We start from the raw sequence: 19,120 nt of genomic DNA on the forward strand, positions 1-19,120 counted from the left end.
AAGTGGAGCGGAGGCGGGGCGCACGGAGCTACGGCTGAGTGGAAAGAAAGTGGAAAGTGAGAAAATACCTGAATGGACAATCTGGAATAAGTAAGTAGTATATTTGTGTGGAAAATGTCTCGAAATGCTGCCGGTGGTGGTTCGGGTGCGTGTGCGCTGCTGTAACGCGGGGAGAGAGGGGACGATTCGGGGCGCCGGAGATCTCCGGTTTCCCCAAACAATAGTCGACAGGACGCGATGGTCGCCTTTTTCTTTTTTTGAAACCGCAGGGAAGTTTAGGACCCTCATCGGCCCTATTGTTGTTCCCACAGAGGCCACGTAGCTCTGCGGGCCGATTTCAAACGTGGGAGGACGAGCGTTGCGTTCGGGAACGTTTCCACAGGACTGAATGATCCGGGGAGATGCGCATGGAAGCGGCGATCGCGTCCAGCTCGGTTGTAGGCCGAAGGTGGTGAATGTTGGCCCTGGTTGGGGATTTGAGTGCGTCCATTCATTTACTGTGAGGGCGTCCCGTCTGGAAAAGGAAAGGGGGAAGAACGGGAACAAGCATTCGGGATAATTTGGCATCAGGACGCGACCGGTGGGGCCTGGGAGTCTCCCATTGTCCTGCGCCGCTCCAACACCCTCCTTTTCCATTTTCTAGGTCGCACAACTCTTTCTGGTCGCCCTGAATGCTCCGGGTTCCTCACAGTAAGTTAGCCTCCTGGTAGCCTTTTGTGCGTGTGCAGTATTGTTGAATTATGGATGCAGCTTGACTCCTGATCCATGTTGCTTCATCCACTGGAGCTAAAATGTGGCTTGTACGTGGTTGCGCCGTTCAAATTCAAACTGAAGCGGTGTAATGTTGCTGCAGCAGCAACAGGCCCTGATTTCCTTTATAGACCTGCTGCTCTTTATTTTATAGAGAAAACCCGAGTCAGGGCTTTATTTGCGAGAAAAACTCTACATTCCGCTTTAAATACTCATTAGAGTGGAAGTACTGCAGTAACTACAAACAGCTTCCAGTGGGACTGTTATAGGGATGGAACAGGGCACAGAAACACCATAAAGTATCAGAGAGCCAGTGTAAATTGACTGTAACAAGATTTTTAGTGTAACATCACAATGATGCCACAGAGGATTAAGAAACACCAAGTACAGCCAGTTCACTGCAAAGGTTTCGATGCAATGAAACACTAATTTGTAATACCATCCAGTAAAATAACTGACTTTATTTTCTGTTTAATGAAGTCAATAAAATGTCAGAAAACGAGAGCGAGAGTCCTAAGTGTCCAATCAGAAGCCTTAAACCAAATTCTATTAAATTATCAGTGACGTAAAACGGATAAAAGCTTCAAATCCTCACATTAGAGGAGCTGGAGCCGGTAAATGTTGAGACATTTTGGCTTGACAATTGGTTAAAAATTGATCAGCGTGGTTTATCTGCAAATCCACCCATCGACTGATGTTTCAGCAGCAGTCAGAATGTCTGTGTGTAGGCTGAAAAAGGGTCAGTTCACCCAAATCACAGAAAGCTGAATTTCACCCCTTCGTTTTGGTTTGGTGTAGTTTACTGACAGCTAAAAGGACGATGAAGATGAAGATCAACAAGCGTTGCTGAGATGAGAACAGCTGTTCAGTGTCTATGAGTGTTGGAAATGGCAGAAAATAGTAACTTATTACATTACAAACAAACAATATAATGTTTTTATTTCTCAGGAAGAATTGCAGCCTCACATCTGTAATTACATCTGTTGTATGGTATTGCTGAAGATGTGAACCTGGCAGCTAACAATCGATGTGGTGTTGTTGAGTCATTTGAAATGCTTTGACCCACACATCGGATTGCTGCTTCGTGATGGTCCTGTAGCGGATCTATCTGCATGACTCGACGCCGCTGTAGGGTAAATATTGCTGAACCGGCCCTTTAACGCGTTTTGAATTTTTTTATTTAAGATCCATGCGTCCCAGACTGTCTAATGCACCAGAGTCCTGTATCTGAACCACATCCATCTGATCTCAGCTCATTGAGCCACCTCCTGTCTTCTTAATGCTTTGTTTGGATATGAAGACAGATTGTATGCAGGGTTCTCTTTGAATCACAGCGCTGAGCAGAGGACAGGCCTGTTTATTCAACCATATCCTGTTAGATTTGTACTCACACACACACACACACACACGCACACACACACACCTGCTCCGGTTTGCTGGCCATGTGTGCACAAAGGTTGACAGTAGCAGTTGTCTTGTTTTTCCCTGGTTTTACTGATGTCGTCGCAGGCAGCAGTGGGTGGTGGTCAGCACTCTGTGTGTGTGTGTGTGTGTGTGTGTGTGTGTGTATGTGTGTGTGTGTGTGTGGCCCTGGTACAGTGCTGAGCCTCTTCCCCTGCAGGACCCCGGGTGTGTGCACGCTTATTTTCACAGTTGGTATATCAGGCCTCAAATGGCTGTTGAGTGGAGCTGGTCATTTCAGAGATGGCCCAGATTGCTTCTCCACCCTGACAGCTGCTGTCTCCGCGCCAGCAGCCTGAATGTTTGATGACAGCTTGATTTCTTTTTGCCTTTGGGAAAAAAGAGGTTGTAAAATCCCACATCTGCTTGTGTTAAACGTAATGTGGCTCGAGCTGCATGTTTACGGCAAAGTTCCTGATTCATTTCAGTTTCTTTAATCGGTCGTAATTGATGGTTTGACTAATTTATTGAGCAGGAAGAACTTGTTGAGTTTATTTATGTGCCATATTTTTGCACAAAAGCAATTCAGAGTGCTTTACGCAATGCATAGGAGGCATCATTAAAAACACCAAATAAAGGGATTTATGACAGAAATTAGATATACCAGTAACTCTAGTATGTGTGAATACACTTTAAAAGCTAAATTATCTTTCAGGCTGGGTATATCATTTCAAATGTTTCTACACCGGTGCCAGTGCAGTACCTAGTTTTATTAGAAATACCAAAACAATGCTTTTTTGGATATCTTATTTTGAAAAATATTAACATTTTCATTTAAAAAAGAAACCAAGCTTCTAAAATGCATCAAACAAGAACACTAAAATGAGCCAAGTTAGCACATAAATCAGGCCATATCTGATCAATGGATATATAAACGGACTGACAAACAGACTATAAACTGTCTGATTCAGTGCCAGTTGTCAGTCCCCGAGTTTTTGTTTTTGCCTCTCGCTTGGGAGAATCGAAAAATGTACTGCAGCACCCGTACCTGGCCCTAATCATGACTTTCTCACGACTATAATGATAATAACCACTTTTAGATAAAATCGTACTGTGTGTAGAGAAATTAGATTCAAGGCCATGTTGAAACGTTAAATTGGATTTTATTTTTTCTTAAACACTTGACAGAGTTTGGTTGCCAGCTAGTCCGAGATTTCTTAGGTGGGTGGGGTTGTTATGGAGGACTTTAGACGTTTGACCTCAGGATTTCTCAAATACTGGCTTTGCAGCCTTGTCCAGAAGGGATCTTATAATAAGGAAGCATCCGCTAACAAGCAGCTTAGCTTGTGTCTGCTGTCGGTTTATGATATAAAATGGCTTCAGTTTCTCTTTTGGCCCGACATCATCACGTTTAATCTCAGACCACACACCTACACAGACGACTGCACCGGCCTGTTGTTGGAGAAAGCTCTTACCTTTTTACTCTGCGCGTTAATTTCACTTCGGTCGGTCAGAAGAGTCCTGGTGAGGCTCATTAAGTAGGCCATAGGACACTGGGATGAATAGGAAACCTTATCCATCCCGATCCTGGACCACACCTCTGTAGATCAAGTGTTGTGTCATATTCTCACTAACAGGCTGACAGAGAGAGAGACAGGCGGGCTGAAGGCAGACAGGCTCGTCTCGTGTTGTGTAGTAAATGTTTAACCCGGTGCTGCTCCAGGATCAGAGTAAGAGATCCTGCTGAAGAAAAGAAATGTTGGACATTCAGTGGTGAAGTTTTGTCTTGTGTAATTAAAGGTTAAGCTGCAGAACTGGATCATTAACTGAATGTATTGAATCGCTGTTATTATGACGCACATTCAGTTAAAGCAATAGTTTGACATTTTACGCTTGTTTGCCATCTTGCTGAGAGTCAGACTAGAAGAACGACACCACTCTCATGTTCATGCCATACATATAAAGCTACAGTCAGCAGCCTGTTAGCTTAGCTTAGCATAAAGACTGGAAATGGGGGAAGCTGACCTGCCTGACTCTGTCAAAAGGTAACACAGTCCCAGCAGCAGCAGCTCTAAGTTAACACGCTACGTCACATTTGTTTAATCCATAAGGGAGGTTTTAGCACTTGGCTTTTTAGCGGTTTCCCTGGCAACTGATCCTGCCCAATACTGAAAGTAACGAGTTGATTTTTGTATGGATCAAACAAACAAGATATAATGTGTTAATTAGTGACTTAGAGTTGCTGATTTATTTTGTTACCTTTGGACAGAGGCAGGCTAGCTGTTTCCCCTGTTTCCACTCTTAATGCAAAGCTAAGCTAATCGGCTGCTAGCTCAAACTACATATTTACTATACAGACACAAGAGTGGTACAGATCTTCTCATCTAACGGCAGGAAAGCAAATAACCATATTTCTCTCAATATCAAACTATTCCTTAAAGGGCTCCTCCAGTGAAGGGTCAAAATCAAGGCAGGCTCAAGCTCCAAAATCACTGGATCCTACATTTCCCATAATGCAGCTGAACATTCCTCTATAAGACCCGTTCTGCCCGGTTAACACGCACACATCTCTTCAGCTCCACTTCTCTCGTTTGTAACAGAGACTTCTTGTTAGAAATTTTAAATCTCTGAGCCAAAGCTGAGGTAACCCCAATGACATCGCTGTGACATCATCAGGGTCACTTTCATTCAGACTTGACTTGACATAAACAACTATCGGCGGACTAGTCCTAAACATTATTAACTAATGGAGCTTCATGTAAAACTGGTAGAAAAAATTGGTTTCAATTGTATTAAATTAAACTGAAAAGAGCTGCTGTGACAACCAATCAAATCAGCCCAAAATCCAGTCACTGGCCATTCAGGACTAAATCACATCATAAGCAGACTGACATTAGAAAGGAAATCTTTCTTATCTGATTTACCAAATTGTCTTATTTTTTGTCATTAAGGTAAATGTGACAGTTTGTGATATACAGTAGATTTTAGCTCTCCTGCCCTGCTAGCTGATGCTAGGCTAAAATTACAAACCAGCTTCTTTTGTCTATTCAAGCTTTTGTTTCTTTTGGAGTTGGATGTTGGCTTGACCCAAACCACTCTTCATATGCTTTTCACTCCATGTGTATGTAAAAAAAGATGTCTCTCACTGTTTCACAAAGCCTTTACTGTGAGTGCTTGTTAATTTTGTGTATTTATGCTCCTCAGAGGTTGAACCCCCTTGCCTTTGCTGACGGCCCTTCTGTTGTGCTAAATGTTTCTCACACATCTCCTTTGACTTGAATGACTTTTGCCTCTAGCACCGAGCCCATAACAAACAGTAGTTATCACTGCGATATTTGCTCTGCCCAACATGTTTGTCTTGCACCTTCAGCGGTCATTTAGACTTCTAATCATGGTCCCTTCTGATCTCAAAGACCTGTGGATACACATGGGCCTTGCAGGGCTTTAGCTATGGTTGCTACAGCTAATGAGGTAAACTTTCTACACGCTCGTGCCTCTAAAACTAAAAAGAGCGTTCACTGCAATTGCCTTATCTCACGTGTGATAGTCGGTATAGCAGCAAATCAGCTGCTGTGATCTGAGTTTACAGGATCAGTGAGTGCCGCTCATCGTTTCAGAGTGACTCATCTCGTGGTGTAATTGCTTTGAAATGAGGACAGCATTACCGTAATTGCTATTTTTATGAAGTGGCGGGCTGAACAGTAAGGCCGGTGATGAATTCAGATTGTTATTTTGGCCAACGAAGGACATGTTCCAGCTAAACTTCCACAGCCAGTAGATAAAAACACTGTTTAGATTTTGTTTACTGTCTAAAAATATGTGGCTTGTTGCTTAAACTTCATGTGAATCTGCAGCGACTGTCTGGTCTCGAGATGCGTCTGCCACTGAACTTTCTTAAATGTACTTTTTTAGTTTAATGTCACACAACTTGCTCATGTTGCATGACGCTTAGAGGGCAGATTCCTCGCTGTTGCAGGGAGATCATGTGATCAGCGTGAAACAGGACAATTTCTGCACCGCACGACTCTGCACATAAAGATGCTCATTCCTCTGCCATTACTGCAGATAAAAGCTTGTGATGATACACCAGGAAGAGGCTGTTAGTCATTTGAGTTCTGTGGCTTGGAATAGGCACGTTGTTGAGAATTCACATGGCTGCAGGGATCCAGACTCGCGGCGCTTCCTCCGAAGACGAATCCTAAATGAAAGACTGTAAGACAAAGGAGTGCGAGAGGAGGACAAACTCGCAGAAATGCCTTGAAGGGAAGTGGATTTCAAACACGATGGAGCAGAAAAACCACATTGAGTTAAATCAGGACCCTGATGGCTGCTGACGTCCCCCTCCATTTCCACCAGAGAGCCAATCAAAGCCAGCGAGCTGCAGCCGCCCTTTATCAATTAACCAGCATATGACAGCCCGACATCCGTCATGTCAACACTTTTATTTTGGCGATTTTTCGGCGGCGTGGAGAACGGAGTGGCAGAGGGCGGCGTAAGGTCAGGTTTCCACGGCAACTGTCAACCTCCAATCCCCGTCCAGCTGAACACCCTCTTTCATCGCCATGGCAGCAGTGAGGCCCTGTTTCCCGGGGGACGAGGGGAGTGCGGGAGGGAATGTGAGACGGCGAGAGGGAGGGAGAGGGCAAACAAGTTTTGTGAAAACACAGTAATCCAATATGGCTGCCATTGTGTCCGAGCTAACGGCGGCTAAAGCTGCCTTCCTGGCGAGGGAACATGCCGTCGTGTGATGATTAACCTCGGCGGAGGCCTGTAAGACGTGACATAAGAGCACAGAGCTGAGATGAAAGGCTCAGTTTCGAGGGTTAATGTGTGTTAGCTGATCACAGCGCTCAGTGTGCCTTTGTGAGACGCCCACAGAGATTGACTGGAAATTTAAAAGGTCATTTTACATTGTATTTATCAAACTGACTGTTACACCCTCCTGAAACCTGATGCTGGTCCTCGTGGTCTTTGAGAGCCTGTTTTCTGTGCAGATGCTTCTAATTTGGCCAGTTTTCACGCCTGGAAATTGTCGTTTTTGTGAGCTGAAACATTTGGCAGATTAGTTTGATTTTTCACATAACAAAAGCCAAACATTTGTTTGTTCCTGCTCTGCTAGTGTGAGGTTTTGCTGTTTTTCTCTGTATTAAAAAATATTTGGATTTTGGGCTGTTAGCTGGACAAAACATCAATAATGTAAATTGGTTTCACCCCGAATTTAAGTCATGTTAGAAGAACAAGCAGACCATCTAATGAAGAAATAAACTATGCAAAGATGATGAAGGAGGAACCTCAAACAGATCAATAGTAGATGACATTACCTGATTCGACAATATGTAGTAGAAGGACAGCATCAGCTCAGAGTATTGATTTAGCCCTAAAATTATAGTTACAATTTCTTTAATTTTTAATTTGATCATTTATCATTTTGATAGCAACACGTTTCAAACAAGTTGAGCCTGGAGCAACAAAACACTGGGAAAGTGGTGGAACGCTCCAAAAACACCTGTTTGGAACATTCCACAGGTAAACAGAGTCAACTTTTCATGTGTAAGAGGAGGATGTTGTGTCAGTCAAGTTTTAAATGAAGCTCTTTGAATGAGGATGCCTGATCTGAAGGCAGTGTTTCCAATTGATGTTTATCTTGTAGATTATACCAAACCCACAGTGCATATTATTAAAAAGGAGGCTCAGAATAGACCCCTGGGAGCTTTTGGAGTGCATCCATGTGGATGGTTGGTGCGATAGCTGCTAGGCAGGAAGGCAGGAAGCTCATCAAGAACGGCTGCATGCGAAGCCTCCTGTGTGTGTTTAGTGATGTCCGTCCTTTTAACGTGTATAAATGTTCAGAGTCGCTGACTGAGCTGCGTGCGCCATAATCTCCCGAGTATTTCAGAGTTTTAACAATCGCTCTCTCTTTGCTCATCTCTTTCAGATCACAGCCACCTCTGCTGTCCCCTGCTGCGACTCTCCTGCCCCCCTTCTCCTCTCTGAAGCCTCCCCTGATCTTCGCCTCCCTTCTCCTGCTCCCTCCCCATCGGCCTCCAAGATAGATTCCCTCAGGAGTAAGGTTGACCTGCTCAAGCTGCCCCTCGCTCTCTCCACCAAGTCCATCTCCGAGCGCAAGAGCCAGCTGGGAGGAGTGGGCGAGCAGCGCGGCACGGGGGGAGGAGGAGGAGGCGGGGCTCGTAAAGCCCGCTCACCGCCGACCCGAGACATGGACAACGAGTCGCAGTACTCGGGCTACTCATACAAGTCCTCCCACTCCAGAAGCTCCCGCAAGCACAGGTAGATGCAGCGCAGGTCGCTTTAACCTCGACTCTCTCTTGTTGCCGTGTGTTCAAGTTCCTTCAGTGCTTTTTTCCTCTATGTTTGTTTCCATCGATGGGAACCATTATTCTCACCCAATGAAGAGCAGCATCAGTATGCACAGGCTGCCAGTTTAGCTTGTTACCAAAAAGCACATATTCTTTAACTCAAGCTTGTAAAATTTGCATAAATCATGTGCTCAGTGTCTTTTTGGTCTGACGTCCTCAATTTTCTTACTGTTGGCAAGTTTAAAGGATTGAAGTCCACACACTGCAAAAAGTCAGCTCTCAAAAACAAGAAAAAAGAGCAATAAAATGGAGCAAATATTACTTAAAATAAGCAAAATTATCTGCCAACAGAACAGTAACATTTCACATACCAAGATTTTACAGATCAAAAATCTGTAGTCTCAAAGAGCCACAGTAAAAGCATTAATTAAGGACAAAAAGCTTGAAACATGTGAAATGCTTGAACATAACAACTGCCTGTTAACTTAGATTTCACTTTTTGCAGTGTGATTTCACTTTTTGCAGTACAATATGTCTCAAAATCTATATTTTTACATTTTTGCACCCACAACACAACTGGCGCCACAGTGAGAATTTACCTTTTTGTAAATCTTGAGGGTTTTTTTTTTTTTAATCAAAAGGCAACCATGTATCTCCAAACTTGAAAACTGAAAGAGGAAGTGGTCCTTTGTGGTTTTAGACAGGTCTCCCACTTCTTTAGTGAAATCAACTGCTTGAAGCCACGTTGGATTATGTTAGCAATTTATTGCCACATAGCAGAAATAAGGCTTATTTTTTACATTTTGGAGATACGTGGTTTTCACAGGACAGCGACAGCATCTGGACCAAACCTGAAGTAGCAGGATGCAAGCATGTGTCCTCTTTTTGTGAAAGTCTGTCGAGTAAATATCGACTAAAGCTGATTGATAAATGAAAACACACCCTGAACACGCTGCATCAAACCATCCATCCATCGCAGCGAGAGGAGAGTAATAACGGCCACCCATCCCATAACTCTGCCGTTTGTCTTCCAGGGATCGGAGGGATCGTCACCGCTCCAAGAGCCGGGACAGCAGCAGTCGTGGAGACAAATCGGTCACCATCCAGACTCCTGGGGAGCCGCTGCTGGATGCAGAGTCGACCCGCGGGGATGACAGGGTCAGTCACACCGCTTTCTGCACAGTTTATTAATCTGCCGTGTGTTAATGGGGCCTCTGGAATGTGGTTTTGATGCCTATGAAGAATATTAGGAGTATAAATAGGCTTCAGTCCCCTCTATATTCAGCATTCAGGATTTTGAAATGAACCCTAAACACACATGAATTGTCACACATTTGTCTGACAGGATGATAACTGGGGCGAGACCACCACGGTCGTCACCGGCACCTCAGAGCACAGCATCTCCAACGAGGACCTGACCCGCGTCACCAAAGATCTGGAGGAGTCGACTCCGCTGGAGTGCAAGCGCTTCGTCGGCCCGGCTCTGGGAGGCTGCCTGAGCTTCTTCGCCCTGGTCACGCCTTTAGCCTTCCTCATCCTCCCGCAGGTCCTGTGGCGTGAGGCCCTCGAGCCCTGCGGCACGCCCTGCGAAGGCCTCTACGTCTCCCTGGCCTTCAAGCTCCTGGTCCTGCTCATCTCCTCCTGGGCGCTGTTCCTCCGGCCTCCTCGCGCCACGCTGCCGCGCTTCTTTGTTTTCCGCTGCCTGCTGATGGTGCTGGTGTTCCTGTTCGTGGCGTCGTACTGGTTGTTCTACGGCGTGCGGGTGCTGGAGCCCAGGGAGCGGGACTACAGGGGGATCGTGGAGTACGCCGCCTCGCTGGTGGACGCCCTGCTCTTCATACAGTACCTGGCTCTGGTGCTGCTGGAGGTCCGGCACCTGCAGCCGGCCTTTTGCCTCAAGGTGGTCCGGAGCACGGATGGGGCCAGCAAGTTCTACAACGTGGGCCACCTGAGGTTAGTGAGATTGCAGCAGAGTCCTCGCTGCTGCAGTCGTAGCTTTTTTTCAATGCTACCACTGAATGCCACAGTCTGTGCCATCAGGCAGAGATACCTTATTCTGGTTTAACATTTAGGAACCAAAGTTCTCTGAAATGCATGTGTGCACCTCATGCACTTCTGTTCCATGCCTCCTGTGTTCACATGTACAGGTAGTGCAAATGATATGTCAGTTGTGAATATTATATAAAAATCACAAAAAAATCACAGCTTCTTGATGCACGAGGACACAAAAATCTGCCTGAAAATTAGTTTTATGGTGAAATTGGCTATGAGACTATCATTAGACTAAGTCATATGTAACCTACTAAAGAAATTAGCTGCTGGGGCCCCATTAGCTCTCTGCTCCTCCTGTCCTCAGTGCAGTGTTCAGTTTTTCTACGCTGGAATAAAACCTGGCCCCAGATTTCCTACCTGCCAATTTGAATAAACGCAGAAATATCAGAATATAAGCAAAAAACTGGAAGGTAATAGAGGTGTTGACCCTAAATTCCCTCTTCAAGTCGCGACCTCGAGATCAGATAATAGCACAAGCCCCATTTTAAGCCTCTCGTCGTGTCAGGGGATTATTTGGCTCAGTGGTGTATTTTCCAAACAGACTTTAAATTGGCAAAAAGCAGCAGACACACAGTGAGCCTGCAGCTTTCAGGGCTCAGTCTTTTTGCACCTGTAGCACTGTTAGCTGTTCTTATCGTGCAGCCCGTCTTTGTGCAGCGCTGCAGCTCTGATGATTGACACGCTGTGTTTCAGTATCCAGCGGGCAGCTGTCTGGGTGTTGGACCGTTATTACAACGACTTCCCCGTCTACAACCCTGCACTGCTCAACCTGCCCAAGTCCATCCTGTCCAAGAAGATGACCGGCTTCAAGGTTTACTCTCTGGACGGTAAATACAGCCGTTTTCTCAGCCATCTTTTTTTATCAGTTGTCATTTGTTGGTCTGCATCAGGACCAGATGAGACGTTCAGTGTATACTGAAGCAGCTGGAGGTCATTAGCTTTGATCACCTCACATGAAAGGTTTGAAATGCAGTCTGCTAATTCCTCCTCCTGCATGTGTTGCCTTTAGAAAACACCACCAACAACTCCACAGGCCAGTCCAGGGCCATGATAGCTGCCGCTGCCCGGAGGAGAGACAACTCCCACAACGAGTTTTACTACGAGGAGGCCGAGATGGATCGCAGGATCCGCAAACGCAAGGCCAGGTCAGACAGATATTCCTTTCTTTCAAACACAACCCACGTACTTATCTTTTATTTCAAACAGCTGACAAAACACTGTTTGCTGGTATTTTGCAAACCAGCATCACCACCACCAACTGTTGCTCTCAAGTCACGTCAGAATGTGGTTAACAGAATCATGTGACCTTACGAGATCACGCGAGAATTCAGCCCTGATTTGCGACCCCCGAGTAGAGACGCTAAGGATTCCAGAGGGAAACAATTTCGTGTAGCAGCTAATCAGGGTTTACATTCCTTTGAACTCTGCTTGTTCTCATCCTTCCAGGCTGGTCGTGGCGGTGGAGGAGGCCTTCACGCACATCAAGCGTCTCCACGAAGACGAGGTCGCCTCGTCCCCCAAACACCCTCGGGAGGTGATGGACCCTCGGGAGGCGGCTCAGGCTATCTTCGCCCCGATGGCGCGGGCCATGCAGAAATACCTGCGGACCACCCGGCAGCAGGCCTTCCACAGCATGGAGAGCATCCTCACACATCTGCAGTTCTGCATCACACACAACATGACGCCGAAGGTAAAACATAAAGAGGAGCAGAACTTGCTTGCCTTGTGAAGTGAAGTCTTTAGGAAGTGTTGATAGAAATGTGTCCTGGGAGCCGAGAGCAGAGCTGTTGACACACTTTTGTTGCATAAACTCTACATATATTAATATAGTTTAACAGCAACAAAGATACTGTACCTGTAAAACCTGTATTCCAGTTTTTCCCTGATAATTAACCTGCTGCATTCTGTCAGGCTTTCCTGGAGCGGTACCTCTCCCCAGGCCCCACCATGCAGTACCAGCAGCAGAATGGCAGGGGGCGCCAGTGGACTCTAGTGAGCGAGGAGCCAGTGACCTCGGCCCTGCGTCAGGGTCTGGTCTTCTCCCTGCGACGCCTGGACTTCTCCTTGGTGGTCACGGTGACGCCGCTCCCCTTCTTGCGGCTCGGGGAGGAGTTCATCGACCCAAAGAGCCACAAGTTCGTCATGAGGCTGCAGTCGGAGACCTCGGTGTGAAGGCCGTCGCCCTCCTCGCGCTCGCCGCCGGCGGATCGCTCCTGCGGCGGGACACGTGGAGGCCGTGCGGCCCGCTCCCATCCAATCATTGCCCCCGTCTGTGACAAAGAAACCCTTCAAGGGGAGGAGGGTCTGAATCCTCCTTCCTGTCTAATGATCATCACAGATGCTCTGATATCAGACTGTGATCAGCTCGACGATTGTCCGAACCTGGAGTTAACTCGATGCCTTGACTTCTTCTTTTTCTGTGTTGTCACGTTTTTTTCAACACGCTGTAAAAACAAAGCAAAAAAACCCACCTTGTTTTCTAAAGGGGACTTTTTCTCTGTTTGCCTCTTCTTTTGCTGTAACCACTGGACTACTTTACTGTGCTGACTCAACACATGAACACCAGAGGAGCGGGTTTACATCAGATCTGTCACTTCCTCTTTCTTGTGTCTTAAAAGCAGACCCAGAGCTCAGCTCTGACTGCTGGTGTACCACTGCCTTTTGGTTCCCTGTCAGAGACCAGGACTGTTTTTATACTAAAGGGTGTGACTTTTTTTTTGTTTGTTTTTTTAACTTACAGAATGTAGCATTATGTGCATTGAATTAACACGTGGCTTCTCTGCGGCCTGAAGGCCAAAATTTCCTTTTATTGGACCGTAAAGAAAAATGGAAGTACATTCCTGAACTGTTGCTACTCCAGACTCTGTGTGTTCACAACTGTCTAAATATGCAGCTCTTGTTTTATTCTACACTGGCATTTTTTACTATTACTGTTACACGTTTATCAAGAAGACTAAACAAAGACCTCTTTTACACCTGTTATTAACATGCAGTCTGTGTCTGCATATTTTATCTGGATCAGGATGTTAAAGCACAGATCCCATGAAAAGACCAGAAAACCTACGATGTGTCAGTCTGTCTCTAGATACATTCACTCCTAACGCACCCTAAAACATCTGGACAGTGCAGTTTTTAGAAAACGGGACTATAACAGGAGTAAATAATGTTTTTTCTGGCCACGATTTTAAGCCGCTCAGTATTTTACAGCAACAGGTATAAGGAGGTATGAGCTGGATTAATTTAAAATGGAATAGTTTTATATCAGGCTTTGGATTGGCCATTGCTTTTGTCTTTTCACAGGATTTATTGAGAATAAGAAGCATACAGGATCTCTACCACACATTTATCTCTACGACAACTGAGCAACTCCATCTGCGATCTGCATCTGAGACATGTTTATTGACCACAGTCTAATATAATGTATTTATAAAAACAGGTCAGTTGAGGTTTGTTGGTCATGTTTGTTAACTTTCGCAGAGCTCCAGCTACCTGATTTGCACATTTCTGTCCCACCACAATGCAGAATTGGGTCAAGCAGTAGACTTGGGGGTAAATGCAAAGGCCTGTGATCAGATGTCATTATCCAGATACTGATCACGTGTTAACACCAGGTGTAAACGGGGTCGTGGTCTATTTAACAATGTGCACAGTCAGTCCTGAACAGGCAGCTGTAGTCAAACTACAAGCTGACTTCTCTGGTTTTTTGTGTTTTTATGCATTTCAACAAAACTCCCAAACCAGACGTGTGATTGTAACTCCTCTCTGCAGCCGTAGCGTCTCACCGCCTCGCCTTGTGCCACGAGCTGAAACAGGCGCCGTGAGCACGCCGCCTCCATCCCACAGCCTTACTCTCCACATGTGGAGGACCAGCGACCAGGCACGCCTCACCTCACACTGACTCCTTCTCCAGGTCCTGAAAACTTACTGTAACGCTAAAACCCGCCCGATGTTGAGACTTGAGCCCCTCTGTTGTATCTACCTGCAGTATGTTGAGCCACAACGCAGCTGTTTGTCTTTCCAGTGAAAACACAGTCTAAAAAGACCTTTAATTTCTAAAAAAAAACTGTCCAAACACCAGGTCCGACGTGTGTGACATTTCGCCCGAGTGATCGGGAATGCAGATGTTTTTTTAAAAGATGCATGCTAGAGTTATTTCGGGCTCCAAAAGGTTTTTATAATAATTTGTTTTCTATCATTTTGAAGGTGCCTAAGTTATGATGATGCAATTTTCTGAATGTTTTTACTTTTGTAAAACAAGTGGCTTGTAAAAAAATGTAGATTTGTCTTGTATTTTCTTCCTTTTGGTAACTGTAGCTTGTATAGTGTGTTAGGCATTTTTCCATTATTAAACCATTTATTCCTTACATGTGCTCTTCTTGTCACTTATTTTTGGGTGCTGGATGTTGACCGTCTGCGTCTTGATATTTCTGGTTTTGGGATGTTGTCACAGACAGCTTCTGCTTTCTGTTTTAAAAGATTTCGTTCTCATCAGACGCGTTCAGACACTTAATATGAGCAGAGTGTTTTTCGCAAGAGTTTTAGAGGAACTTCTGTGCAGGGAGGATGGTCGTGTGGCAGGCGTGTGGTTTCACAGCTTCAAAAAAAAAAAAAAAAACGGACAGAGAGCCCTGACTTCCTGATCACTGCCTCTCACGGAGCTCACTTCAGACGGTTTTTTAAGAGATCTCGCCGACATCCGACAAGGGAGCAACAAAACAGACCTTCTATCCCATCAGTAGCCCGCTCGGTAAGATGCTGCGAGTGTTGCTGCCTTCAGGATGATCGATCCCACCTGCATCAGTGGGGATCAGTAAAGTCTTTGAGCTTTTTAAGATGCTTGCAGCACTGAAAATTAAACCATCAAGACATCTTAACATTTTTGCTGGAGCTGGTGATGAGTGATGAAGACTGCGTGTTTTCTGTGTGCAGAGGCCATTGTAGACATGAACGTATGTTACATCCTGGATGGCATTCTCATCCTGTACGGCATCATTCTCACTGTGTTGTACTGCAGACTGAGGGTAAGACAAACAGCAACACCACACGCCATCGTGTTGAAAGTGCACAGCTGTTCTTTATGGTAATAAATGCTGACATAAATGTGAGTATTTACAATTTTTAAGAGATTCTCTGCTATGGAGTTGAAATAGTCCTGAAAATGATCCACCAGCAAATAAGATAAAGATGATTCTCTCTTAAATGACACCTGACGCCCTCCATATTTTACTGTATTTATAACTTTTACATTCATGTTCATTGCAGCAGCAAATTTTCAGCTTTTGCCAATTTTACAACCAAACTCTTCATATCCTCTTGAATATTTCTGTACTTATACCAAAATCTCATGTGAATCACTTGATCATGTGAGCTTTCTGATTCATTTTTCACAGATGAGTCCGGCCAAGAAAACGCCTGCCAATCAGCCTGAGGTAAAACTCAAGCTATGTATATACACATATATTAAACAAATAGGCTGGTTATGATCAGGTGGAACGTGCTGGGAAAAGTGCTGTTTAAGGCCATGTTGTCATTTTGTGGTATTTTGCACTCAATGGCAGCACTTCTGCTCTAAAGCCTACCTCACTCCATCATTTCCTGTAAGCTTGAGCTGACCACCAACCTACATTATTTATACACTATACACAGTCACAGTTTCCACCGGTGTTTCTTCACGCAACAAATGTGTCAGATCCAACTTCCTGCCAAATGTCCTGTGCATGCAAAGTGAGGTGGAATCAATCCTGATGATCGAGATTATCTTTAAATGATCTAGAGCCATGAACGCCTCTTTAAAGACACAGACAGGAAGGAGGAACTAGATATTCTAAACATCAGCCACCCAGCGCTGTGTTGTGTTATTGAGAAGTGATTGTTACTGACACACACTTGATAATTCTTTCCAATGTTTCCGCCCCACAGAAGCAGCCTGCAGAGGGAGGCATCTATGCGGTGAGAGTCATTCTAAAGCTTAAAGACATTTAAAAAGGCGCAGGATGGAAAAGTGACAGCTTACTGAGAAGTGGGCGGTAAAGGACTTTGTTTTTTAATTCACCCGCCCAGCCGTCAGAGAGAGAGAGAGAGAAAGAGAAAAAAAGACACTCAGACTGTGCAAGAAATACTCGCCGCATTGTTTTGGAGAAAATAGTTTTAACTTTTCACAACTTTTCATGTGTGTGTGTCCTACAGGGCCTGACTTCTTGCAGCACTGATACCTACGAGACCATCAAGATGGATAAAAAGGCCATAGTGTGATGGAGGGAGGTTTGGTGCAGAGAGGATGCTGAGCACAGTGTCCATCCTCTCCAGGCTTTATACTGTACATTAGGCTGTGTGAACGTGTGGCAGGTGTGCGTAGAGTTTCTATACATGACTTTTCTAACCCCTTTTTTTTATTTGTAAAAATATCACTTTTATTTCTACACTTTTTTGTCATGCATGAATGAAATGTTCAAATTAAATTAATTTAACACTTTCCTAATAAAGGCTACGTCAGTGTGTTTTCACTGCTCGTCGCTCTGTGTTTCACAGCAGCATTTACTGGTGTCTCAGTTCATGTGCTCCCTTTTTGACGTGAAATATGTCCACATGTAGACGGCAGCTTGTTTTTAATCAATGTTTTTGTGTATGAAGTGTCAGGAAACTCTGATGCCCGTCACAAGCTCTTCAGGCAGAAGGTGACATCTTTATATGCAAGGAGTTTGCAGTAAGTAAAACAGAGACAAGCAGCAGATTCTGGAGCTGGAACATTATTTCTATGACCATCAACTAATTGATTAATTGGCTAATCTCTATTAACAAACTTGATTTGATTAGCCCAAATCATGTGGTTTCTTTACAGGTTTTAAGCTGCTCATGAGCATCAGAACTTGAACTTCAGGAAAAAAACTGTTAATACTTTTCAAATAATACAACAAATCAATTTTTTTTAATTGATTCAGATTTCTTTGATATTCTTTATGTTTATGGCAGAAAGCAGTAACATTACATGATAACATCTCAGTTTTCAGAGGAAATTTGGTGCCAAAATAAGTTTCAGTCATTTCAGTTAACCAGAATTAATTGAGCACGCAGACAGTAAATATAACATGTCAAAAATGGAATAGCTGCAGCAGCAGAGGACTGTCACTCATGCTCACCCTGCCTGTGCCTGTGTGGCAGCCGGTCTTCACCCACTTACTTATTTACATAGAAACATAACTGGAAATGTATTCAAAACAGAGTCATCACAGCCTGTGCTCTGTGGCTTTGTGCTGTTTTCCCTGAGGCTCTTCACAAACAAGAAACACGCTCATCCGCTTACCTGTTGCAACACCTTGTTCTGGGGTCACAGCTGCACGTGCACAGTGGTGAGCTGAGTCTTTGTAAGTCTAAACATACGTACGCATTCTCTGAGGTATCATTCATGATTTCACTGATTCCCATTAAACATGCTGCTGCAACAATACAATAAAAGCATTAGAATAAACCTTTGTTGCTGTGTGTGTGTGTGTGTGTGTGTGTGTGTGTGTGTGTGTTTGAAGTATTAAGCTGACAGCCACTGTACGTGCACGTGAATGAAGCTGCCTGGTGTCTGTAACTCAGCATCAGTCATCAGACAAACAGCTGACGGGAGCATCTTCCTGTCAGAGGCTGTTTTGGAAAAACTGACTAATTTGGAATTTCACACGGAATCATGCTGCGTTCAAGGCACCCTGGGACAACGACAACTGAATGCGTGTAGAAAGGGAAAAATCACCTCAACACACACCTTTTTGGAGTAATGGATGATGTAGGGAAGCCTGTTTATGTCTGTTTAGATGTCTTATAACCAAAATGGGTTTCCAGGGCAAAAATCCAAACAAGGTGCCTGACAGCCAGGTTATATATCCAGGCTGAAAATCGTATTGTTCTCAAGCACTTTTGACAAAACCTTTTTAAAACCCTTATTATCACTGTTTTGTCATGGTTTTAATAATAAATGTTATCATTTTTCGAATTATATTTTATTTGAGCTCTATAAAGATTTATCTCTTTTATTCTGCCATTTTCAGGTGTGTATGCTACCTATAGTACCTCTGTGTATGAAAAATGCCCCATAAATAAAACTGTCCTGCTTTGACTTGGCTTGATACAAAAACATAATCAAAACCTCTTTATTAGGGCCTCCAGCCAGGTAGCGGTGCCCAAGTCCCTGAACAACTACAACACCCTCAATTACAGAGAGCAGCTTCCAAGTTTTATTCTATGTTCCCCACGCTGAAGGTCAGCTCACATAAGATTAACAATCTCCTTCTGCTAATTTTAACATTTTTAGGGCATTCGTGTGCTCTCATTTTGCAGTTGTGATATTTCCAGCATGGATGAAGGGAAGCTGCATAGCCCATCAGAAAGCAAATAGAAAATTTTGTTCAAGATAACGTCCTAAATGAGCAGAACAATAACCTTTTCATATTCATACAATGGTGGGAAAATGTCTCTTTCAAGCTACTTTAGTTAAGTCTGCATGTTCACAGCTGACAGTCAGCTTAAAATCCACTTTCATGCCCTGACCTGTCACTCTTTTAACCAACCTTTCTGAGAAACCATATTTTCATCAATTTTAGTTTTCTCTTGTGTGTTTT

The 19,120-nt window shown here is 44.4% G+C and overlaps 2 protein-coding genes across 3 annotated transcripts; both read left to right on the forward strand.

Annotated features, from left to right (window-relative positions):
• Window positions 1-24: 24 nt before the first annotated feature.
• Window positions 25-14,878, forward strand: LOC121614809 (vang-like protein 2). 2 transcript variants are annotated; one of them, XM_041948893.1, is made up of 8 exons: window positions 25-90; window positions 8,087-8,439; window positions 9,503-9,626; window positions 9,814-10,421; window positions 11,214-11,347; window positions 11,530-11,665; window positions 11,967-12,210; window positions 12,432-14,878. In XM_041948893.1, exons 2-8 carry the CDS (start codon window positions 8,369-8,371, stop codon window positions 12,690-12,692), a joined length of 1,578 nt encoding a protein of 525 aa, XP_041804827.1. In that variant the 5' UTR covers window positions 25-90; window positions 8,087-8,368; the 3' UTR covers window positions 12,693-14,878. The 2 variants fall into 2 exon arrangements, with proteins under 2 accessions (XP_041804827.1, XP_041804828.1); XM_041948894.1 differs by lacking the exon at window positions 25-90 and adding an exon at window positions 108-690.
• A 543-nt stretch (window positions 14,879-15,421) lies between these two features.
• On the forward strand, window positions 15,422-17,015 carry fcer1gl (Fc receptor, IgE, high affinity I, gamma polypeptide like). Its single transcript, XM_041949018.1, has 4 exons — window positions 15,422-15,541; window positions 15,911-15,949; window positions 16,440-16,469; window positions 16,707-17,015. Exons 1-4 carry the CDS (start codon window positions 15,422-15,424, stop codon window positions 16,770-16,772), a joined length of 255 nt encoding a protein of 84 aa, XP_041804952.1. The 3' UTR covers window positions 16,773-17,015.
• The last annotated feature ends 2,105 nt before the right edge of the window (window positions 17,016-19,120 follow it).

This window comes from Chelmon rostratus, chromosome 12 (assembly GCF_017976325.1).
Source record: "Chelmon rostratus isolate fCheRos1 chromosome 12, fCheRos1.pri, whole genome shotgun sequence".
NCBI lineage: Eukaryota > Metazoa > Chordata > Actinopteri > Chaetodontiformes > Chaetodontidae > Chelmon > Chelmon rostratus.

What these genes read in the sequence shown, in the direction of transcription:
- LOC121614809 (XM_041948893.1), top strand. Translation starts at nt 8,369, where the DNA reads ATGGACAACGAGTCGCAGTACTCGGGCTACTCATACAAGTCCTCCCAC. An exon ending in TACAACGTGGGCCACCTGAG is followed by an intron (nt 10,422 to 11,213) that starts GTTAGTGAGATT and finishes GCTGTGTTTCAG; the next exon opens with TATCCAGCGGGCAGCTGTCT. An exon ending in ATCCGCAAACGCAAGGCCAG is followed by an intron (nt 11,666 to 11,966) that starts GTCAGACAGATA and finishes TCATCCTTCCAG; the next exon opens with GCTGGTCGTGGCGGTGGAGG.
- fcer1gl (XM_041949018.1), top strand. Translation starts at nt 15,422, where the DNA reads ATGAAGACTGCGTGTTTTCTGTGTGCAGAGGCCATTGTAGACATGAAC. An exon ending in TGTTGTACTGCAGACTGAGG is followed by an intron (nt 15,542 to 15,910) that starts GTAAGACAAACA and finishes CATTTTTCACAG; the next exon opens with ATGAGTCCGGCCAAGAAAAC. An exon ending in CAGAGGGAGGCATCTATGCG is followed by an intron (nt 16,470 to 16,706) that starts GTGAGAGTCATT and finishes TGTGTCCTACAG; the next exon opens with GGCCTGACTTCTTGCAGCAC.